Source organism: Sarcophilus harrisii, chromosome 4, assembly GCF_902635505.1.
Source record: "Sarcophilus harrisii chromosome 4, mSarHar1.11, whole genome shotgun sequence".
Classification (NCBI taxonomy): Eukaryota; Metazoa; Chordata; class Mammalia; order Dasyuromorphia; family Dasyuridae; genus Sarcophilus; species Sarcophilus harrisii.
This window is the reverse complement of record NC_045429.1, coordinates 223,777,203-223,795,859: the sequence shown is the minus strand read 5'-3', so window position 1 is coordinate 223,795,859 and position 18,657 is coordinate 223,777,203. Positions and strand designations below refer to the sequence as shown.

The window sequence follows — 18,657 nt, the reverse complement described above, 5'->3', positions numbered from 1 at the left end:
GTCATGTAATAAATAAATATAGTGAGGAAATCCCACACTAAATAGACTTTACAACAATGGTTCACTATATGAATTTTAGGTCAAGAATACAAAAATACATAATTTTCATAGTTTTTAGAGTTTCATGCTTACATAAAAGCTAACATTTACAATAGCACTTACTACTGTGTGCCAGACACTGTGCTAATTGCTTTATAATAACTTTATTTGATCATATACCTATGAATAGGAAAAGTTTCAAGTGATAAGTTCAATAAAATTTTCAATAAATTTCTAAATAAGCAATTAACAGAAAAGAGAATGCTTTGAAGTACAACCCCAACCTATTCAAGACATTCATGACCTCTAATAAGTCTCTTGGCAATGGAGAAGCAGAATACTGAGACGACTCACTATGACAATTCTTCTAATTCACAATTTAATGTAAATTTGAAATTGTACATTTCTATTCCAAAAGCAACTTATGCCACCGGATAATAATAAAAGCTAATATATATGTGTCACTTTAAGACTTTAGGGTCAAGGTTTCTGAAGCATTTCACATTATCTTATTTATTCTTACAACTTTGTGAAGGAAATACTACTATTATCCCCAATTTACAGATATGGAAACTGATTTTGAGAGAGTAATGATTTCCCCAGGGTCATACACCTGGTAAAGGAATAGTGCCAAATTGTATTAAACATAGGTAAATGGAAAAGTCATAAATATATAAATGTAACATTTTTTTGAACCTATATTAAGTCCTTAGGGAAAGGACTCCTTTTCGTTTTTATCTTGCTTATCCCCAGCATCTTACATATAAGTGCTTAATATTTATGGACTGAATAAGGTTTGTTCAATCAACCAGTTTGATTTTAATCACATTAATTATTTAATTTTAGACTTATTTTTTAGAATGAGAAATCTTTCTCTATATATCAGTGTTATTGATATTACATTATAACTACAGATATATTGTCAAGGGAATAAATATATATTGCTCTTCACTTATCACAGAATTATCCTCTCAGCAAAACCACAATTTTGGCTTTAGCTATTAAGATAAATGTTAAATGACTATTTTCTGAAGAGTATAATGAAGTAGAAGGTGGATAGAAAGCATATAATTTGAACTTGAATAAAAGATTGTTTTTACTTCTTGTGCTTAAAATGTCAAAATACTTCTTTTATTTTTTTTGGGGGGGCATAGAAATTCATTTAAAAGGTTATTCTTTAAAATAGGCTGAAAGTAATTTTTATTATTTTAATTATTTCAACTTTACTCTGCATTGCAAACTCTGAGGTAAAAGAATTATTTATCAGATTGCACAATACATAGAAATAGCTATAAGACAAAGATATTTTAGCACAACAATAAATTTCCTGTTTTCAGTTGTGTCTGATTCTTTGTGATGCTATTGGGTATTTTCTTGGCTTACTGAAGTGCTTTGCTATTTTCTTCACTTGTTTTACAGATAGGGAATAGGGTTAAGTCACTTGCCCAGAGTCAGACAACTAATGATAATTTTAATTTGGATTTGAACTAAGGAAGATTCCAAGTGCAATACTCTATCTACTACAGCACCTAGCTGCCTACATTTCTAAATATCAGGAAATAATCTGGATCAATTTAGAGGTTAAAGATAAATTTTGTTGATTTCTCTCTTGTAATATTACTTAAATTTCTAAACTTTTAAAAGGCTAAATAAAAAAATATTTTTTGAGTTCAAAGAGATTATATTTTAACAGAGGAAAGATATTTACATATATAAGTATATACAAAATATACATAAGATAAACGTAAAGCAAAGGAATTTGAAAATGGCACTTGCAGTTATGTTTTGAAGGAAACAAAGGATTTCAAACATCAGGTGAACAATGTGCATTTCTGACATGGAGGGCAGCCAATACAAAAGCACTATCTATAAGGAATAGCAAGACAATCAATTTTCCTAAACCATAAAGTGTGGCAAAGGGAATCATATATGGCAGTATAATAGGGCTGAAAGAAAAGTTAGAACTAGGTAAAAGCCACAGAGGAGTTTATATTTTATCCTTGATGTAAAAGTGGAAACTGGAATTCACTGAGTGATCAGCTTTCACTTCTGAAAAAGTGCTTTAACAACTTTGTGAAAGATGGTTTGGAATAAGGCTTGAGGCAGTGATGCCAATGAATGAATGAATATCATGTGCCTATTACATACCAAGTGTTGTGCTAAGGACTAAGGACAAACAAAAAATTAAGAGGCCATTTCAAGAGGTGATGAAGCCTCAAACCAGGGTGGTGGCCATTGGAAAAGAGAACATTCAAGACAATGTAGAAGGATAAATGACAAAATTTGGAAAATAAGTGGATATATAAGATACAGGAAAGTGAGGACTCGCGAATAATGCTAAGGTTCAGAACCTGGGTGACTGAATGGTAAGGAAACTGGTAGAAATATGGAGGTTTAGAAGAGATGTGGGTTTAGGGGGAAAAGATGAGGCGCTCTGTTGTGAAAAGGCTGAATTTGAAATGCCTACAGATCACCCAGTTTGAAATGTTCTATGAAATGTCTGTTAGTTAAGACTGGAGCTCCAGAAAAAAAGAGGCAAATTAATAAATACGGTTTTACAAGCATATTTAGCTTGTTAGAGTGTATAACCAAGAAAATTTATATCTGATCATGATGTCAATATAGCTGATACAAAAGTAAATCAAGTCAACATTTTTAAAGAAATATAGAATGGAAAAGTACCTCAAAACTTAACTATTTCAAACAACAATAATTACATTTAGTAACCCAGTAGAAATAAGTTAATCCTTTTCAATGAAAAAAGAAAGTACTTTGATTTTATTTTCTTGAAAATTTTTTTCCCAACACAATTCAAGGATTATGTCTCAAATCTCCAAAATGACTTTGTCATTGTTAAAGGAAGCAAAGGAATAAATAGTATGCAAAAGTAACAGTATCCTGAGTTATTCAAGGAAAAATAGAGCCAAAATTAGTAGACACTAATGGAATCAGAACACAGATCCAAAGAACAAAAGGATAGCTTTTAAGAAATAGAAGATTAATAATAATATAATATCAGGATTACCAATTTATCAGTGTCAGTCTTTAAAAGGAGAATTTTTATAACTAATGGCTTTCAGATCAGTTGGAAAAGTCGAAGAAGTTTTTCTTAAACAAAGATCATAAATTTAGAACATGTGTATCAAAAAGTAAATTAGTACTTTCCCAATAATCCTTTTGGTGGAAAATAGAACTGGTTATAAGAAGTATGATTTTTTTTTATGATGATCTTATGTTTTTTTGGTAAAGAAAGAAAAAGGTAACCCCCAGAATCCCTGCCATCTCTTTTCCATTCCTTGGGTGAATAGGAGCAGCTACTTTTCTTAAGATTTCAAAAAACATGTTCAAGTCAAGAGAAATCCCTCCTGATCTCACATTCCTTTTCTCCCCCCTCACTTACTAGACAAAGATAGAAAAAAGTCACAGAAGATAGTTACTTAGATATATGTCATCTATATCACAGCTTCAGAAATTAACCAGATTCTACTCTAAATTTCCAAATTAGGCTTAGAGGCTCTACTCCAAAGCAAAAGTATAAAGATTTCTGCATAGTCCTGGAACATTTGTGAGTTCTGGCTGGCCTTAGGGTTTCAAATACTTCTGAGGACTACCACAAAGTCCAGTTTAGTTCAGTTTCTTTTAAATTAATTCAATTGTTACAGTGAACCCAGAATTCTAAGTCAGAGAATTCGTCTAGCTTCCTTTGGTTCTCTAAACCAGGACTGGATAAAGACATGTCAAAATGCAACAACTATTTATTGAATGTCCTGCAAACAAAATAGTACACCAAACTGACTTCTGTTTTACAGAACACCTTGCCTATACATTTAAAATTAAAAAGGGGTCAAGGTGATTATAAAGTATGATTCATGATTGACTTTTTAAATCGAAATTACATGTGAGTATGTAACTTAAGAAGCAACAGCAAAAACAGAAAGTACAACTTTGATCCTAATTTGTTTGTAGCAAAAATTTTTGTATACTTATTTCTGGTTTCTTTTCTCTATATGTACAGAAACACATTAAATAAATGTAAGAATAAATGAGACAAACTAAGTACATGTAAAAAAAATTTATGTGCTTAGGAAAAAAGATATTACTCAACATTTAATATTAGGATGTATCTTTGGCCTCATCAATCTGGAAGTTTTTTCTAGGAGTTTCACCTTCCACATCTCTGAAATATGTCTCCTCTCCTCTAACACTGGTACCACTTTAATACAGGCTCTCCTCATCTCACGTCTTGTATATTGCAATAACTTATTGCCTGCCTCAAGTTTCTTCCCATTACAATCCATCTTCCATTATACTATGAAAATGATTTTCCTAAAATACAAGTCCAATCATGTTGTCTCCTTTCTCCAACTTAATAAACTTATCACCTCCAAAATCAAACACAAAATTCTTTGTATGGCATTTAAAGCCTTTTGTAACCTTTTGTAACTTTTGTAGCCCTTCATACTTTCCAGTCTTTTAAAACCTTTTGCCATGACCCACACTCTTCAATTTAGGGGAACTGGCCTCCTGGCTACTCCACAAAACAAGATCCTGTCTCTTGGCTCTAATCATTTTCTCTGGGCTGACTCCAAAACCTGGGTTGTTCTCCCTCCTCATCTTTGTGTACTGACTTCTTTTAAGTCCTAACTAAAATCACATCTTTTACAGAAAGCCTTTTCCAAACCTTAACTCTAGTCCTTCCCTCTCTTAATTGTTTATTTCTTATGCTGTACATAGCTTATTTGTACATATTTATTTGTTGTCTTACTTATTAGACTGCAAGTTCTCTGAGGGCAGAAATTCTCTTTTGCTTCTTTTTTATATTTCGAGCTCACTCTCAGTGCCTGGCACATAGACACTTAAAAAATGTTTACTTATTGAAGATCGCCCCTCCTGCACAAATATGTGTGTTCTCCTTTAAGTTTGCCAGAGGGGCTCACCCAGTGTTGCTTTCTAAGTCACCAGGGAATCCCTCAGCCTGTGCACTTGTCACCCCTCCCTGCTGCTGAATGAACCTTCTATCTTCTTTTCTTATCATACACTTTCACGTTGACATTTTCCTAATTCTCTTTTAAATTCTTTGGTGGTTACATATTACAACTTATTCATATCTACAAGGTATTTCTCCATTGTCCTTTGTGTAATATTCAGTTTAAATTCTTTGTGGATTATCATATTCTCTGACTCCTAGCCAGAAACATTGGTAGAATATTTATATTTAAAACATCTGCCTTTGTGGGAGAAGCTTAGGATCATTGGTCATTAAAGCTATTTTACAATTTCCTGAAATCTATACAGTTCCCTCTTCTCTTTTTTAATTCTGGCCCCAACTTACTGTTCATCTATGCAGTCTGTCCCAGATATAATATATGTGTATTTTTATATGTGTATGTATGCATGCTTAATCATCAAATCTATAGATTGTCCATCCACTTGATTATTACAATCTGGGCAACAGGCATTTTTAGTTCATGTGGCTTTTCTTGTGTGGATAATTTGGTCAAACTCTCAAGTGGCCATAAATCTCTTTCAGGAAGAGATTCTTCAACATTTTAGCCTTAGTACATCTCATACAATTGTATTCAAAAATAGGAGCATCTGAAAGACCTCACTTTGCACCAAGAATACTTCTTGAACTTAAAAAAGTAAACATCTTTGGCAAGAACACATCTGTTTTCTGTTCACTTTGATGATCAGAGGGTCACTGAATAAGATTTTTTTCTGTTTGCCTTTCAAGAAAGCTTAAATGATTTTTGATGTATGGGTAAGACATATTCAAAGAGTATCCTTAATGTTATACTTTGCTCTACTAAATCAACATTTATTTTTGTAACTAACATGAAAAGTGATATGCAAATTAAAATTGGTATCAGTGCTACTGGAAAATGAAACCCAAACAAGCCTATATATCTTTTTGTAATAAAAACATAAATGAATGTCAATTTTCTCAGTTTCTACAAACAAGGATTCTAAAACAATGAATATATTTTAGGCCATTTCCCAGTTTTAAAATTAAACTACATTTAAAATGAACTCAAATGAACATTTATACTTTTGCTCAAACATCTCTAGATAAATTAAACCATTCAATATATCAAGCACTCCATTATTTTTTTTTTTTTTACTGCCATAATCATTAACTATTTGCTAATAAAGACTATTCAACATTTCTAAGAGCTGCTTGGTTAAAATCACTGTGTTCTATATTGGGATTATTTTGTAAATACATACAACTTGAGAAAATGTATTTAAAATTTTATTAAAGCATACTTAATAACCTACAATAAACATTCCGTTTCCTGGAGGTGATGTTAGGTTCTCAAAGATTTTTGTCAGTAGTAGGTTCTTCTAAATTGCAAACATTTTAAAGAATAGGTCTAATAATGGACTGTACCAGGGTTATGTGGGAGTCACTTCAAATTGGCTCTGAGACACAAATATTAAATGTTCAGGGTGAGCATTTTATACCTGATAAATCATCAAGAGCTACAAATCAGGTTTTAATACATTGTTCTATTGATTTGTCTAGACTTAAAAAAGTGATGGAGAAAATGTCACTAATGCAGATTAAATTTAAATTTCTATACAAAACTGACAAAACGTATTTTTAGCTACATTTTCAATTAAATATCTTATTTAGTTACAAACTTCAAAAAATACTATCTTATTTTAGCACAAAATATTCATACTAAATATAGTACCATCAACTAGAAGCAAATAAAATAACCTGCAAGATGCGAATTATTTTAGGTATTTTACAATGCAATATTATTTTTAATTTTAGGTCTAATTTATGAAATTTAACATTTAATTTAATTGATTTTAAGATACCATTTTTTCAAGCTGTTCTATATTGAATTTTAAAATAATGTTTAAGGATACCACGTAAAATAAAACAGAGGACTAAGATGTAAGATAATGAAAAAAATTTGTTTTTTAACATAAAATTACATATTAATATATTATATTATATACCATTGCATATTATGTAATATAAAAATAAAAAAAATTGGACTCATTTCCATCTGCAAAAATCTCTTGCTGATTTAAAATAGAACATTTTCTGTCACAATCATTAGTATAAAATGAAAAAGTCTCCATTAAATTATTTTTATAACTGCTACTTAAGGCATCTGTTTAGTTCCAGAATGAGCAAAAATGTTACAAAGATTTAACCAGAAGAGATGAGCCATTAATTGAACTTAAATTTAAGACTTAAACTTCACCAAGGCTGCATTTGATAAAATGCCATGTTTGAAATACATTTTCTGAGAAAATATTATTGTATTAATGAATCCAATCCTCCTTTCTAAGAAAACTGTAATTCTGTACTCCAGACACATAAATGAAGAAAAAAGTGCTCCTTCTATCTAAATCTTATCTATATGCACATAATAAAAACTGGCAGCAAATTGACATATAAATCAATAAGCAAATTTAGTGCCCTTATATGAAAGGAAAAAAAAAAGCATATGACAGGTCATTCTTAAATTATCCCTACAAATATAATCACGTGAGCAGTAAAAATAAAGTGAGTTTGAATCATCTTCAACAGAGTGAACTAGGAAAAGTATTTGTTATTCACAAGATCAGTCTCAGTCAGAGTGGTGTACCCTATCTATAAATGTGTCTTGGAAAATACATGTATAATTAACATGGCATGAAATTTCTCTTTAATAGATTAGTTACTAACAGACTGCTCTAATATTGCCTCAGTATAATGCCATCTATATTTTATCTTTTCCTCTATGGACTGCTTACCTGGGTAAGATCTGGAATATCACCTTTATCGATACCAACTTGCTGTGAATAAAAAAATAAGTAAATTAGTGGGAAATCTTTACCCATTCTTTCATAATTTAAATTATATCTGTAAACAATGATAAAAAAAAAAGTATAGCCCGCTGTTGTAAGTATTATAGTAGGGGTCAATTTTATTTGGATCACATTTACTTTCTTGCAAATAAGATACAAAAATGATTCTGTTTCTATATCTGGGTGTACAATTATATATAATTCTTAAAGTCTGTCAAGGTATTCACATTTCACAATCTGTCATGACTGTGAGAGAAACTAGTCTTACCTGTCTTTTATAGATGAAGAAACTGAGGTTCAAAAAGGGAGCCTCAGCTTGTGCCAGCCTTGTGTGACACTGGGTAAATCAGATTACTTTGGGCCTTGATTTCCTTATCTATAAAATGAGAGGGCTGGATCAGAAGACTTTTCAGCTCTAGAGCTACTTTCTTCTAATCACAGGTCAAGTAACTTCTTGAGTAACAGAGCAAATAACCCTCGGAGATAGGACTTAGAATCTAGGTCTTCCTGATGTTAAGTCCAACAATATATTATGTTTAATACTATATGCTATTAGGATTTTTACAGCAGTTATTTTAATTGAATTGCTTGGTACAGGGAATTAATGTTGAAGAGATTTCTTCTTTTAATGAATCTTCTCAGCAACTAAAAGATCTTACAGTACCCTGGGGCTCCTACTGAGAGGCAAAGTAACTTGTCCAGGAACTCACAGCAACATGTCAGGAGCAAGATCTGAACCACAGGATGCTTTAAGACTAGATCTCTAGCTACTTATACCATGGTTGCCTCATATTTTGATCACTGCTAACAAATTATATTTATAGATTAATTAGTTCTCTAAATGAGGTTTTTTATTTTGTTTTTAAACATTTGACAAATGACAGTGCTAGAGAATTGGAAAGCTTTACTCAAGAAGTTTTTCTAAATGGTTCTAACAATTGAAGCTGCCAGTGAAACAAAAAGGACACTGGGATTGACATCACTTTCACTGAAGACTGGCTGTGTATCTTTGGAGAAGTCATTTAATTTCTCTGAATTTCTGGTTTTCTCATCTGTAAAATGTAGGTAATACTTAAAGCATTTCATAGGTTTGTTTTATAGATAAAATTAGATAGGAAATGTGAAGTTATAATTAACTATGTTATTATAGTGAATTATATATATATACACATGTTCACTATATGTGAACTATGTTAATATATAGTTAACTATGTTAACATGAAAGCTATCAACAACATTATATAGTTCTGAAGAGTTAAGTAGTCACATTAACTGTTTCAACTATGTTACTTCCTTGAAAATACATTTGTTAATATTTTACTGGAATGTATTAGAATATTTCTTGATAGTGGCTGCAAGGGGATCAAAACAACTTTTACTAAGCAAAGGCAATTATAGAACAATTTCCATTTAAAAAGGGATATTCTTTAAATGTTATTTTTAAATATTAGAACTGTCCCATAGGACCTAAAGTAAGTTACTATCTTGGTTTGTAGAGTCATTGCTTGAACTAAATATCTACTTCCTCTTTAACTCTCCCACCTCTAAAAAGTCTAGACTCTTTCCTTGAAGGTTCTATGCTACATATCCTAAGCTTCAAATACACCTGGTATTGAAAAGTACTATGGAATTTTACTCCTACTCCTTAAATCATGAATCCTGTCTATAAGACTACCAAAAAGTGGCCATATGGCTAGCATTTGAAGACCTTCAATAACAGTAAACTTAATAGTTTATGAAATTATCAATTCCAGTTTTAAACTGTAACTGTTGGAATTTTATAATTTCCTTATAATTCCTTTATAATTTCCATTCATTACCTTTGCTCAATAGTATAGGCTAAAATACAGCAGCACTATCATACCTCTTGTTATCTATCTCTCATTAATACGCTTTTCACATTTTGCCTGTCACATCACATTTCTGAATCACATTAAGCTTCCAGTTTACTAAGATTCTCTGTATATCTAGCTACCTATTTCAAATATCAGACTTAGCAGTTATCACATCTTATTTTTACAACCCACTGTTAAACCTATTGAGATCATTGTACACTCCAATTATTCCAACCAAGTTTTAGTTATTTCTCTTAACTTTGTGTCATCCTCAAGTTACTAATATTGTTATTAATAATACATATATTTTATTTCCCTTCACTTATTAAAGAGCTTTATCAAAATACACAGCTTAAAAAGAAACTGTCAAAGCTGAAAAAATATATATATTTCTAAAATACTATTTTGTTATCATATATATCCCCATGCACACATGGTAATTAACCCTTCCCAAATGACTCAGAATTATCTGAGTTCTATTTATATACTGATATATATGAATATGCCAATACATACATATGTGTCAAATATCAATATAAACTAACAAAGATTTTTCAAAATGAAAATACAATTATCTATAGAAGAAAGAAAGAAAATCATCATGTAATCATGCAAGCAAAGTTAAACTAAAAAAATTAGAAAACGACCTGCTTTTTAAATGTTTTTCACTCCACTATTATACTTAAGTATATGGCAAAATGATTCTATATACTTATTTCCCTTTAGAGTTAGAATTTAGCAGAGTGACAACTACTTCATACTAATACATGACCAGGATAATACATTTAAATAACATGGGAAAACATAAAATTAGATCTGGTCATAGAGGAAATGAGCTGCCTCTCACATTAATGAGGTTCCCATTGCTGTAACTATTAAAAATAGCCATCAGGGTAACTATATTGAAAAAAAAAACACTATAGAGCAAGTATAGCTTTTTCTTTGAGTGGGAAGTTGGTTGAGATGATTTGATTCCATACAATTCTAGGATTCTGTGATTCTATTACTGATTTTTTTTTTTGCTTGTTTTTAAGTCCCATTACATATTTTTTCTCTGACACTTTGACTCTACTCATAATAGAATTTAACATAACTTACCTCTGCAACTTTAAGAAATTCTGAGACTCGTGTCATTCTTGTTAGAAATCGTTTGTAAATTTCTAGGGCATCTTTGCATTGCCCCTTCTTCATTTCAAAAAATTTTTCTAGGAATAATACATAAAAGAATTAGCAATATGGAAAATAAAAAGAAATATAATTCAACTCTACTTTATGGTTGTGTTAACCAAAGTTAAGCATAATGTTAATGGTAGTGTGAAATATATTTAGATGGTTTTTTCTCTTCAGGTTTAGCATGACATTATTTTTATTGGGCCATATCAAACTTTATATTCATTTTTGCTGCCCTCACTTAACCAATTTCAATAATTCTAAGGCAAGCAAAGGCCAACATGAAAACTATTTGGATAATAATTTTTAAATTTTTAAAAATCACAATTATATGAATTAAGGCAGAAAAAACATTTGAGAAAATAAATCAATTATGTTGAAAATGCTAAAAAGCATTTGCTTCCTAAAAATGAAACCAAAATTCCTTTCTTTAATAAAATCAAAAACATTTCTCTAAAACCAATCATTACTTGCAATGGAGAAATGTAGGAAACTAGAGGAGAAAGATGCTCTCTCTCCTCATTAATATCTGACAGAACATGAGAAATGCTATTGCTAACAATGATAAATGAAAAAGAAAATATATTAACATAGCAGCTGGCATTTACATATTACTTTAAGGGGTACAAAGTACAAAAGTATATTTGGCTGATAATTATCACATCACAACGAAAATGTAAGGTAGGTGCTATCGTCATTTTTCAAATGAAAAAATTGAGACAAGAACGTTAAGTTTTTTGCCCAAGTCACGTATTTACTAAGTGTTTAAGACCAGATTCGGATCTTACTAATTCCAAGTGCCGAACTCTATTCACGATGCCATAATGCTTACAGTATAAAGCTAAATCAGAAAATCCTAGAGAACAACCAAAAATTATTGAAGAAATTAAAAAGTTTAACAAAATATACTGTAGGATACAAAGTAAATCTATAAACCCTAAGGATGTCTATATTTTGAACAAATTCTAGAGAGCAATTTATAAGGAAATTTCATTGAAAATAATATTAACATGTTTTAAATATTTAGGGGTTAGTCCATCAAAATCTCTAGGACAAAAAAATCCCTAAGTACAATCTCCCAACAATTGAAGAATTGTGGTACAGGAATTCAATGAAATATTGATTTATAGAGTAAAATGAGGAATATTAAGACTTCAGAGAAGCAAGATAAGACTGTAATTGATGCAGTGAAGTAAACAGAATCTGGAAAACTATATATATATATATATATATATATATATATATATATATATATATATATATAGACTACAATGAAGTAAACAACAAAAAGAAAAAAAGAAAATTTAACACCATGTTTTTATGACTAAGCTAGCCTCTGGAAAAGAGAAAATTCTTCTTCTTCCCCAGATAGGGAACTATAGGTGTAGAAAATTGTTATGTATACAAATTAAAATAACTCTGAGGCATCACCTTTTGCTACCAAACTTGCATGGTGGGTTGATTGATTTTGGTGAGCCACACCTTCCCATCCCTCCTCACCTTTTCCCCCTGCTCTTTAAAGACTTGTTTCAAAGGATGGCTCATTGAGTAGTGACTGATTCAAAATGAAGGTGATATAAAAACAAGTTATATAATATTATATAATTTTTAAAATCTAGCTGTAAGTTAAAATATAGCTATAATTTTTTAGAAATAAAGAAAGTTATCAACCATTGATTAAAATACTTGCTATTCAATATGGTCTGTGCCAGTAGAAATCTATTAAGTTTATCATACTAAGTTAGCAAGGCAAAGCTTTAAAGAATAACACAAAATATTTTTAAATGCATAAAAATGTAGAAAGGATCAATAATATTATGGAAAACAGAAAAAAAAGAATAAAATGGATTTAGCATTGTCAGATCACAAATTTTATTACAAAGCAATAATTAGCAAAAGAATTTGGTACTTTTTAGAGATAAAGAAAAGCAGAATTTTTGACTAGATTAAATAAGGAAAACCTAGAAGTGTACAGTATAGCAATATAGAATATGTGGTGTAGCATATTGTTTGATAGAACCCAAAGCAAAACTAATCTCTATCCTGCCTCAGTTTCTCCGGCGTTACACTATGTAGGCAGAATTTTAAAAAAGGACATTTTCTGGGGAAAAAAAATTGTATTAAAACATCTCCTAAATCCTGATATCCAGAATCCAGGTGAACTGACAAATGTGTAAGACCAAGAACTTTTCAATAATAGTGATGATAATAAAAATAGATAGCCTTCATATAGTGTTTAATGATATGTGCCAGGCACTGTGCTAAGCATTTTATAACTATTGTCTTACTTTATCCTCAGGACAATTTGGGAGGTAGAAGCTATTCCTGACTCCAGGCACAACACTTAATCCACTGAACTATGGAACTGTCCCCAGGAGACAAAAAGACAATGATATAATTTTTTTTTAAAAATTAGAAATTCTAAAAAACCATCTGAAAATTACTCAATATTACTAATAGGAAAAAATTCAAATTAAAGTATTCAGGAGGTACTACTTCTTTGTCAAATTAGCAAAGATGAGAAAAGAGGATAATCTAATAATTCAATGGTGGAGTGGCTATGTGAATATAGGCACAACAATCACACCAATTCATTACGTTTTGGAGCTCTACATTGGTTCAATCCTTCAAATATACACTCACATACCTCAAACTTCATTCTTAGTAAACCATTAAGTAAAGCTAGAACTATTGAGTTTATTATGTTTGTTGGTGACAACCCATAAGAACCATATATACAAAAAGATTCATAGAACTATATGTAATAAAAGGTTAGAAACAATATATATGCCCAATATTTGCAGCATTACTAAATGCTATATAAGTAAAATGGGATATTTATTGTGTCAAATAAAGTATTATTATTCTCAAATATTTTCTGCAATATTTAACACAACTGATCATCTGTCTCTTCCTAGATATTCTTTCTATTCTATATTTTATGGCACTGGTCTCTCTTGATTTTCCTACTGAATGGACCACTCTTTCTTAATTTTCTTTCCTGGATTTTCACCCATGTCAAGTCTGCTAACTGCAACTGGATAACTCCTAGCTTCTGTTCTGACACCAATTCTCATTTCCACATTATCTTACTTGGCAATCTCACTGGTGTCTAATGGGTTTGGTTATCATTTTTATGCACATGGGTCCCAATTATATTAATCCAGCCCTAGATTCTCTTTTAAGTTCCAGTTCTTTATCACACGTTGCTTATGGGACATTTTAAATGAGATGTCCCATAGATGTCTAAAATTCAACATGTCAAACAGAATCTTTCAAAATGTACTTCACTTTCAAACTTTCATTACTGTCAAGGGGCATCTTTCTAATCACACAGATTTGCAATATCAATTTATCCTTAATTCTTTTCTCTCAAGTACTAAAATAAATGTTAATAACAACTGGCAAACTTAAAAAAAAGGAAAGTGGTATATGTATTAGCAGTTACAACCACTCTATTAGACAATTTTCATAGAATCATAATTAGAACTTCGACTCCATTTTACAGAAGGAAAAGGTAGGTTTATACACTTTTCTTTACAATACACTATTTTTCCTTACAAAAGTAGAAAAATGAATACCTTTCATATAATGAAAAAGTATTCTATTAAGAGTTTCTTTAGTTACATAAGTACATTAGGTCACTATCTTAATGAATCTATCTACAATAACCATCAACTATTATGTAAAAAAGAGAGCTGAGAGCCAACTATCCTTTAAGTATTATTTTAATACATTTCTACATAATGCTTATCTGCTAATTTTTTTTGTTTCATTCATACTAGGGGCAAGACCTTTCTACATTCTACTAGCACAATATATAACTACCTAGAATTTGGTGTTTTAACTTCCCTAAGAATTACATGTAAACTAATTAATTATTCAGGTTCTTTGTATTACAGTAACAGCCCTTTGGCTATTTAAATGATAATTTGTGCTTTCAATAGATGGCAAGCAGGGGAAATAAAAAAAAATTGAACATAAATGCATAGAGATAATGGTGGTCAATTGAAAATACAAATTAAAATGAGTTTTTAAGATTCTGAGCTTCTTTTACCTCTTCTCTAAAATTATATGAAGAAAAATTTCCCCTTTAAAAAAAAGTTTTTATGTTTTTGACATCATCATGGTTTCCCTAGTATCTCTTTCTCTTCCAGATAGTCACCCCATTAAAACAGTATTGTTTAAAAGGAGAAGAAAAATCAGCATAATTGATTATAAGTGGAACATCTATAGACCTCCCACTTCAACGAAGTGGTTGGTTAGGGATGTCTTTTCCTATCTCTTCATTCCATTTGATCTTTGATCTTTATTATTTTGCTATATTTATTCTGGACTCTTGGTTTTTTGGGGGAGTTGTTCTTTCCATTTCAATAATTATAGTATTTATATATTGTTTTCTTGGCTCTGCTTACTTTACTCTCTATAAACCCATGCAGCTCTTTCCATGCTTCTCCATAGTGATCATTCATCATTACTTAATGCAATAGTTCATTCTTCATGTACCACAATTTATTTCCTTTTTTTTTTTTTTTTTTTTGCTATCACAAAAAATGCTCCCTTAAATATTTTGGTGTATGTGGGAACTTTGTTTTTATTGATGACTTCCTTAGAATATAAACCCAGTAATGAATCTCTATTTCAGAGGATATGAGCATTTTAGTCACTTTATTTGCATAATTCCAATTGCTTTTCAAAATAGCTGTCTTACTTCTCAGCTCTACCAACAATAAATACACCAGTGTACCTATAATCCCACAAGCCCTCCAACACTAATTGTTGCCATTTATTTTTGATCATCTTTGCCAATCTTCAGAGTGTGAGGTGAAATTTCAGAATTTGGTTCATTTGCATTTCTTTCATTATTCATAATTTAGAGCATTATCTCATATGGTTTTGGATATTCTGAATTCTTCTGAGAACCATTCATATCTGTTGACCATGTATCTACTGGATAATATACAACAAAAATATATGTATGTATATATATATATATGTATAATGTATAATACATACACTTATTAATTGTTTTACATGTTCTAGATACCAAACCCTTAACAGAGAAATTCTTCCCCCTGCATTTCATTGCTCCTTTTTTAGGTGAATTAATTTGTCTGTATTTTCTAGTTTTAAGTAATCAAAATTATTTATTTTAATTTTGTAATTGTTTCTATCCTTTGAATAAAGAATATATCTCCTACTCAAAGCCATGAGAGACATATGTTCTGTTTTTTTCCCATTTTTTAATAATAGGATCTTTAATGTTAAGATTACATATATTCATTTGAATATATTGTGGAATATGGTATGAAATGTTGGTCTGAACCTAATTTCAGCCAGAGTTCTGAACAGTTTTCCCAGCAGTTTTTCCTCAAAAAAGGAGTCCTTTGTCAAGTCATTTTGTTTTTCATTGTTCCTTATTCTCCCTTATCTAGTCTACTTATCTCTTGTCTATTTCATTTATTTAATTTTTTAAAAAAGTATCAGATAAAAGATGAAGGTATTCTTGACTTTATAACATGTGGTCTAGAAGTGTTGTTATTTATCTCTATCTCTTATCATTTAACTTGATACTCTAGAGCTTTCATTTTGCAAATGAATTTTGTTATTATTTTATCAAATTCCATAAAGCTTCTCCTTAGTAATTTGTTTGTTTAAGTTGACATTATTTGATACAACATAAATGAACTTTGGTAACATTGTCATTTTTCTTATTTTAGCATGACCCAGTCATAAGCACCAAATACTGCTTTATTTACATTTTTCTTTATTTTTAAAAGAAGCTCTTTGAAACTAAAATGATACAAGTGTTGTACTTAGGTAAAATGAGAGATTTTATTAATTTTGTAGCTCTTTGGAATAGACTTTTTCTTTTTTGTTTGTGTTTCTTGGATTTTGTTATTGTTATAAAAATGTTATCTATTTCTAAGGGTTATTTTGTAGCCTGATACTTTGTTGAAATTACTGTTTCAATTAATACCTTTGTTGGTTTCCAAGAAAATTCCAAGTATATCATATCAGCCAATAGAGATGATTTTATTTCTTCTTTAAGAAAAAGAAAGGTATATCAATGGTTGTCTTATTGCTGTTTCAAGCAGTTCTAGAACTATAACAAATAATAGTGGGGACAGTGGGCATCCTTGCTTTACTCTTATATATACTAGAAAAGATTCCAGTATAATTTTAGATTGATGCCTTTTTCCCATATCTATTGAAATAACCATATGATTTTTGGATATCTGGGTTTTTAATTTGATTACACTGATTATTTTCCTAATATTGAACCATGATTTTATACCAGAAATGTCAAACAATAGGCGTTGTGCCTGATGTGGCCCACAACATTCTTGGATGCAGCATGACTAATATTAAAATATAACTAAGAAATATTTAATAAATAAACTATTAGAAAAAGAAACATGTGGTTTTCTAAGTCAACATGTAGTTCACAGTTATTCTTATGTACAGTTTAGTGGCCTCCTGTTTCTATTTGAATTAGCATCAATACTTTACATCATTCTAGTACATAAACCCATTTTGGTTGTAAAGAATTATTTCTTGGATAAATCACTGGAGTCTGTTTGACAAGATTTTTAAAAAAATTAATATTCATTAAAGATATTGCCCTATAGTTTAGCTTTATTTTAAAAATATTCTATTTTTTCTTTATTTTTTTCTCCAGATAGTTTTATACTTTTCTTGGTAAAATTTCAGTTTTCATAATTGAAAAGAGTATCCCCTCTGCCATAACTTAAAATAGATTTCCTCTTAGGTTTTTCTCAGTTGTATTATAAAGCAAAAGGCCTTTACTTATCATATACTTGAAGACCATTAAGTTAATTTAGCTATATAATGTTAATTGTGATTCCCTTCCTCTGTCTGGAGTTTCTGTTATTTTTTTGTATCACTATAAACTATTCTTAACACTCAAAGAATTGCAACAGAGGGGTGAAAAGTCACAATAATTTCTATAATAACAGACACTAAAGTTAAAGACTTTTTGAGTTATCTAGTGTATAGCCAGTACACTACACATTCAAACCTTGAGGTACCCTTGTTTTACATATTCTCTGAGAGGTTCAATTAGCTCCAGATTTACTTGTAACATCCAGAGTATGTGGAACTATTGAATTTGAGATGCATGAATCTCTTATATATAGGGTATTTCTATGGCAACTGTTTTAAAAAATAGTTTCTAAATTAATATTTAGTTTTATGTAATTTTTTTAGATTTCAATGCTTTGAAAATTATTCTTCATAATCATATTAACTAAGATAGGGTCATGGCAACAGTTTATTTAAAAAAGGAATCATCTGACAGAAAGACAAGTTAAGCCTTTCAATATTAAGATTTGTTCCTTCCCATTAGCCAGTAAAAGATTCATCAATTTCTACAGTATTTAGGAAATTTATTAGTCATATTATGTATAGTGACTACATGCAGCATCAACATAATTTTAAAATGTGATAGAACAAATTGCTCCAGACTTTGAGTGAATATGGCCAATGTTGTTTAATGCTTCTCAATGGTTGTAATAAGATTGACATCATTAATAAATGGAAAAAGTTAAGGAGCTTTCCTAGACAAATTATTTCAGGAATTTTTAATGAATTAAAATATATGCTTCTCACTTTAAATATGTCTTCCTTATAGACCAAAATTTGTCATTTGGGAGAAAAAAGAATCTGTTTTTTAAAATAGTTCACAGAATCAATTGGAAGACTTCAGAGGCCATCTAGTTCTCTTCTACATCTTCACCATGTAACTTCTTTCTACGTCCTCTAGTGAGCAAAACTCTTA

General features: G+C 30.2%; 1 protein-coding gene across 15 annotated transcripts in view; it reads right to left on the bottom strand.

Moving 5' to 3' along the window:
- SNAP91 (synaptosome associated protein 91) overlaps positions 1-18,657 on the bottom strand; it is a 144,337-nt gene that overhangs the window by 60,730 nt on the left and 64,950 nt on the right. For all 15 annotated transcript variants that reach the window (XM_031964565.1, XM_031964572.1, XM_031964576.1 and 12 more), the window contains exons 8-9: positions 10,785-10,891; positions 7,798-7,839 (exon numbers count right to left, since the gene is read on the bottom strand). In XM_031964565.1, coding sequence (XP_031820425.1) covers positions 7,798-7,839; positions 10,785-10,891 — 149 coding nt within the window. The remainder of the gene's footprint in view (positions 1-7,797; positions 7,840-10,784; positions 10,892-18,657) is intronic.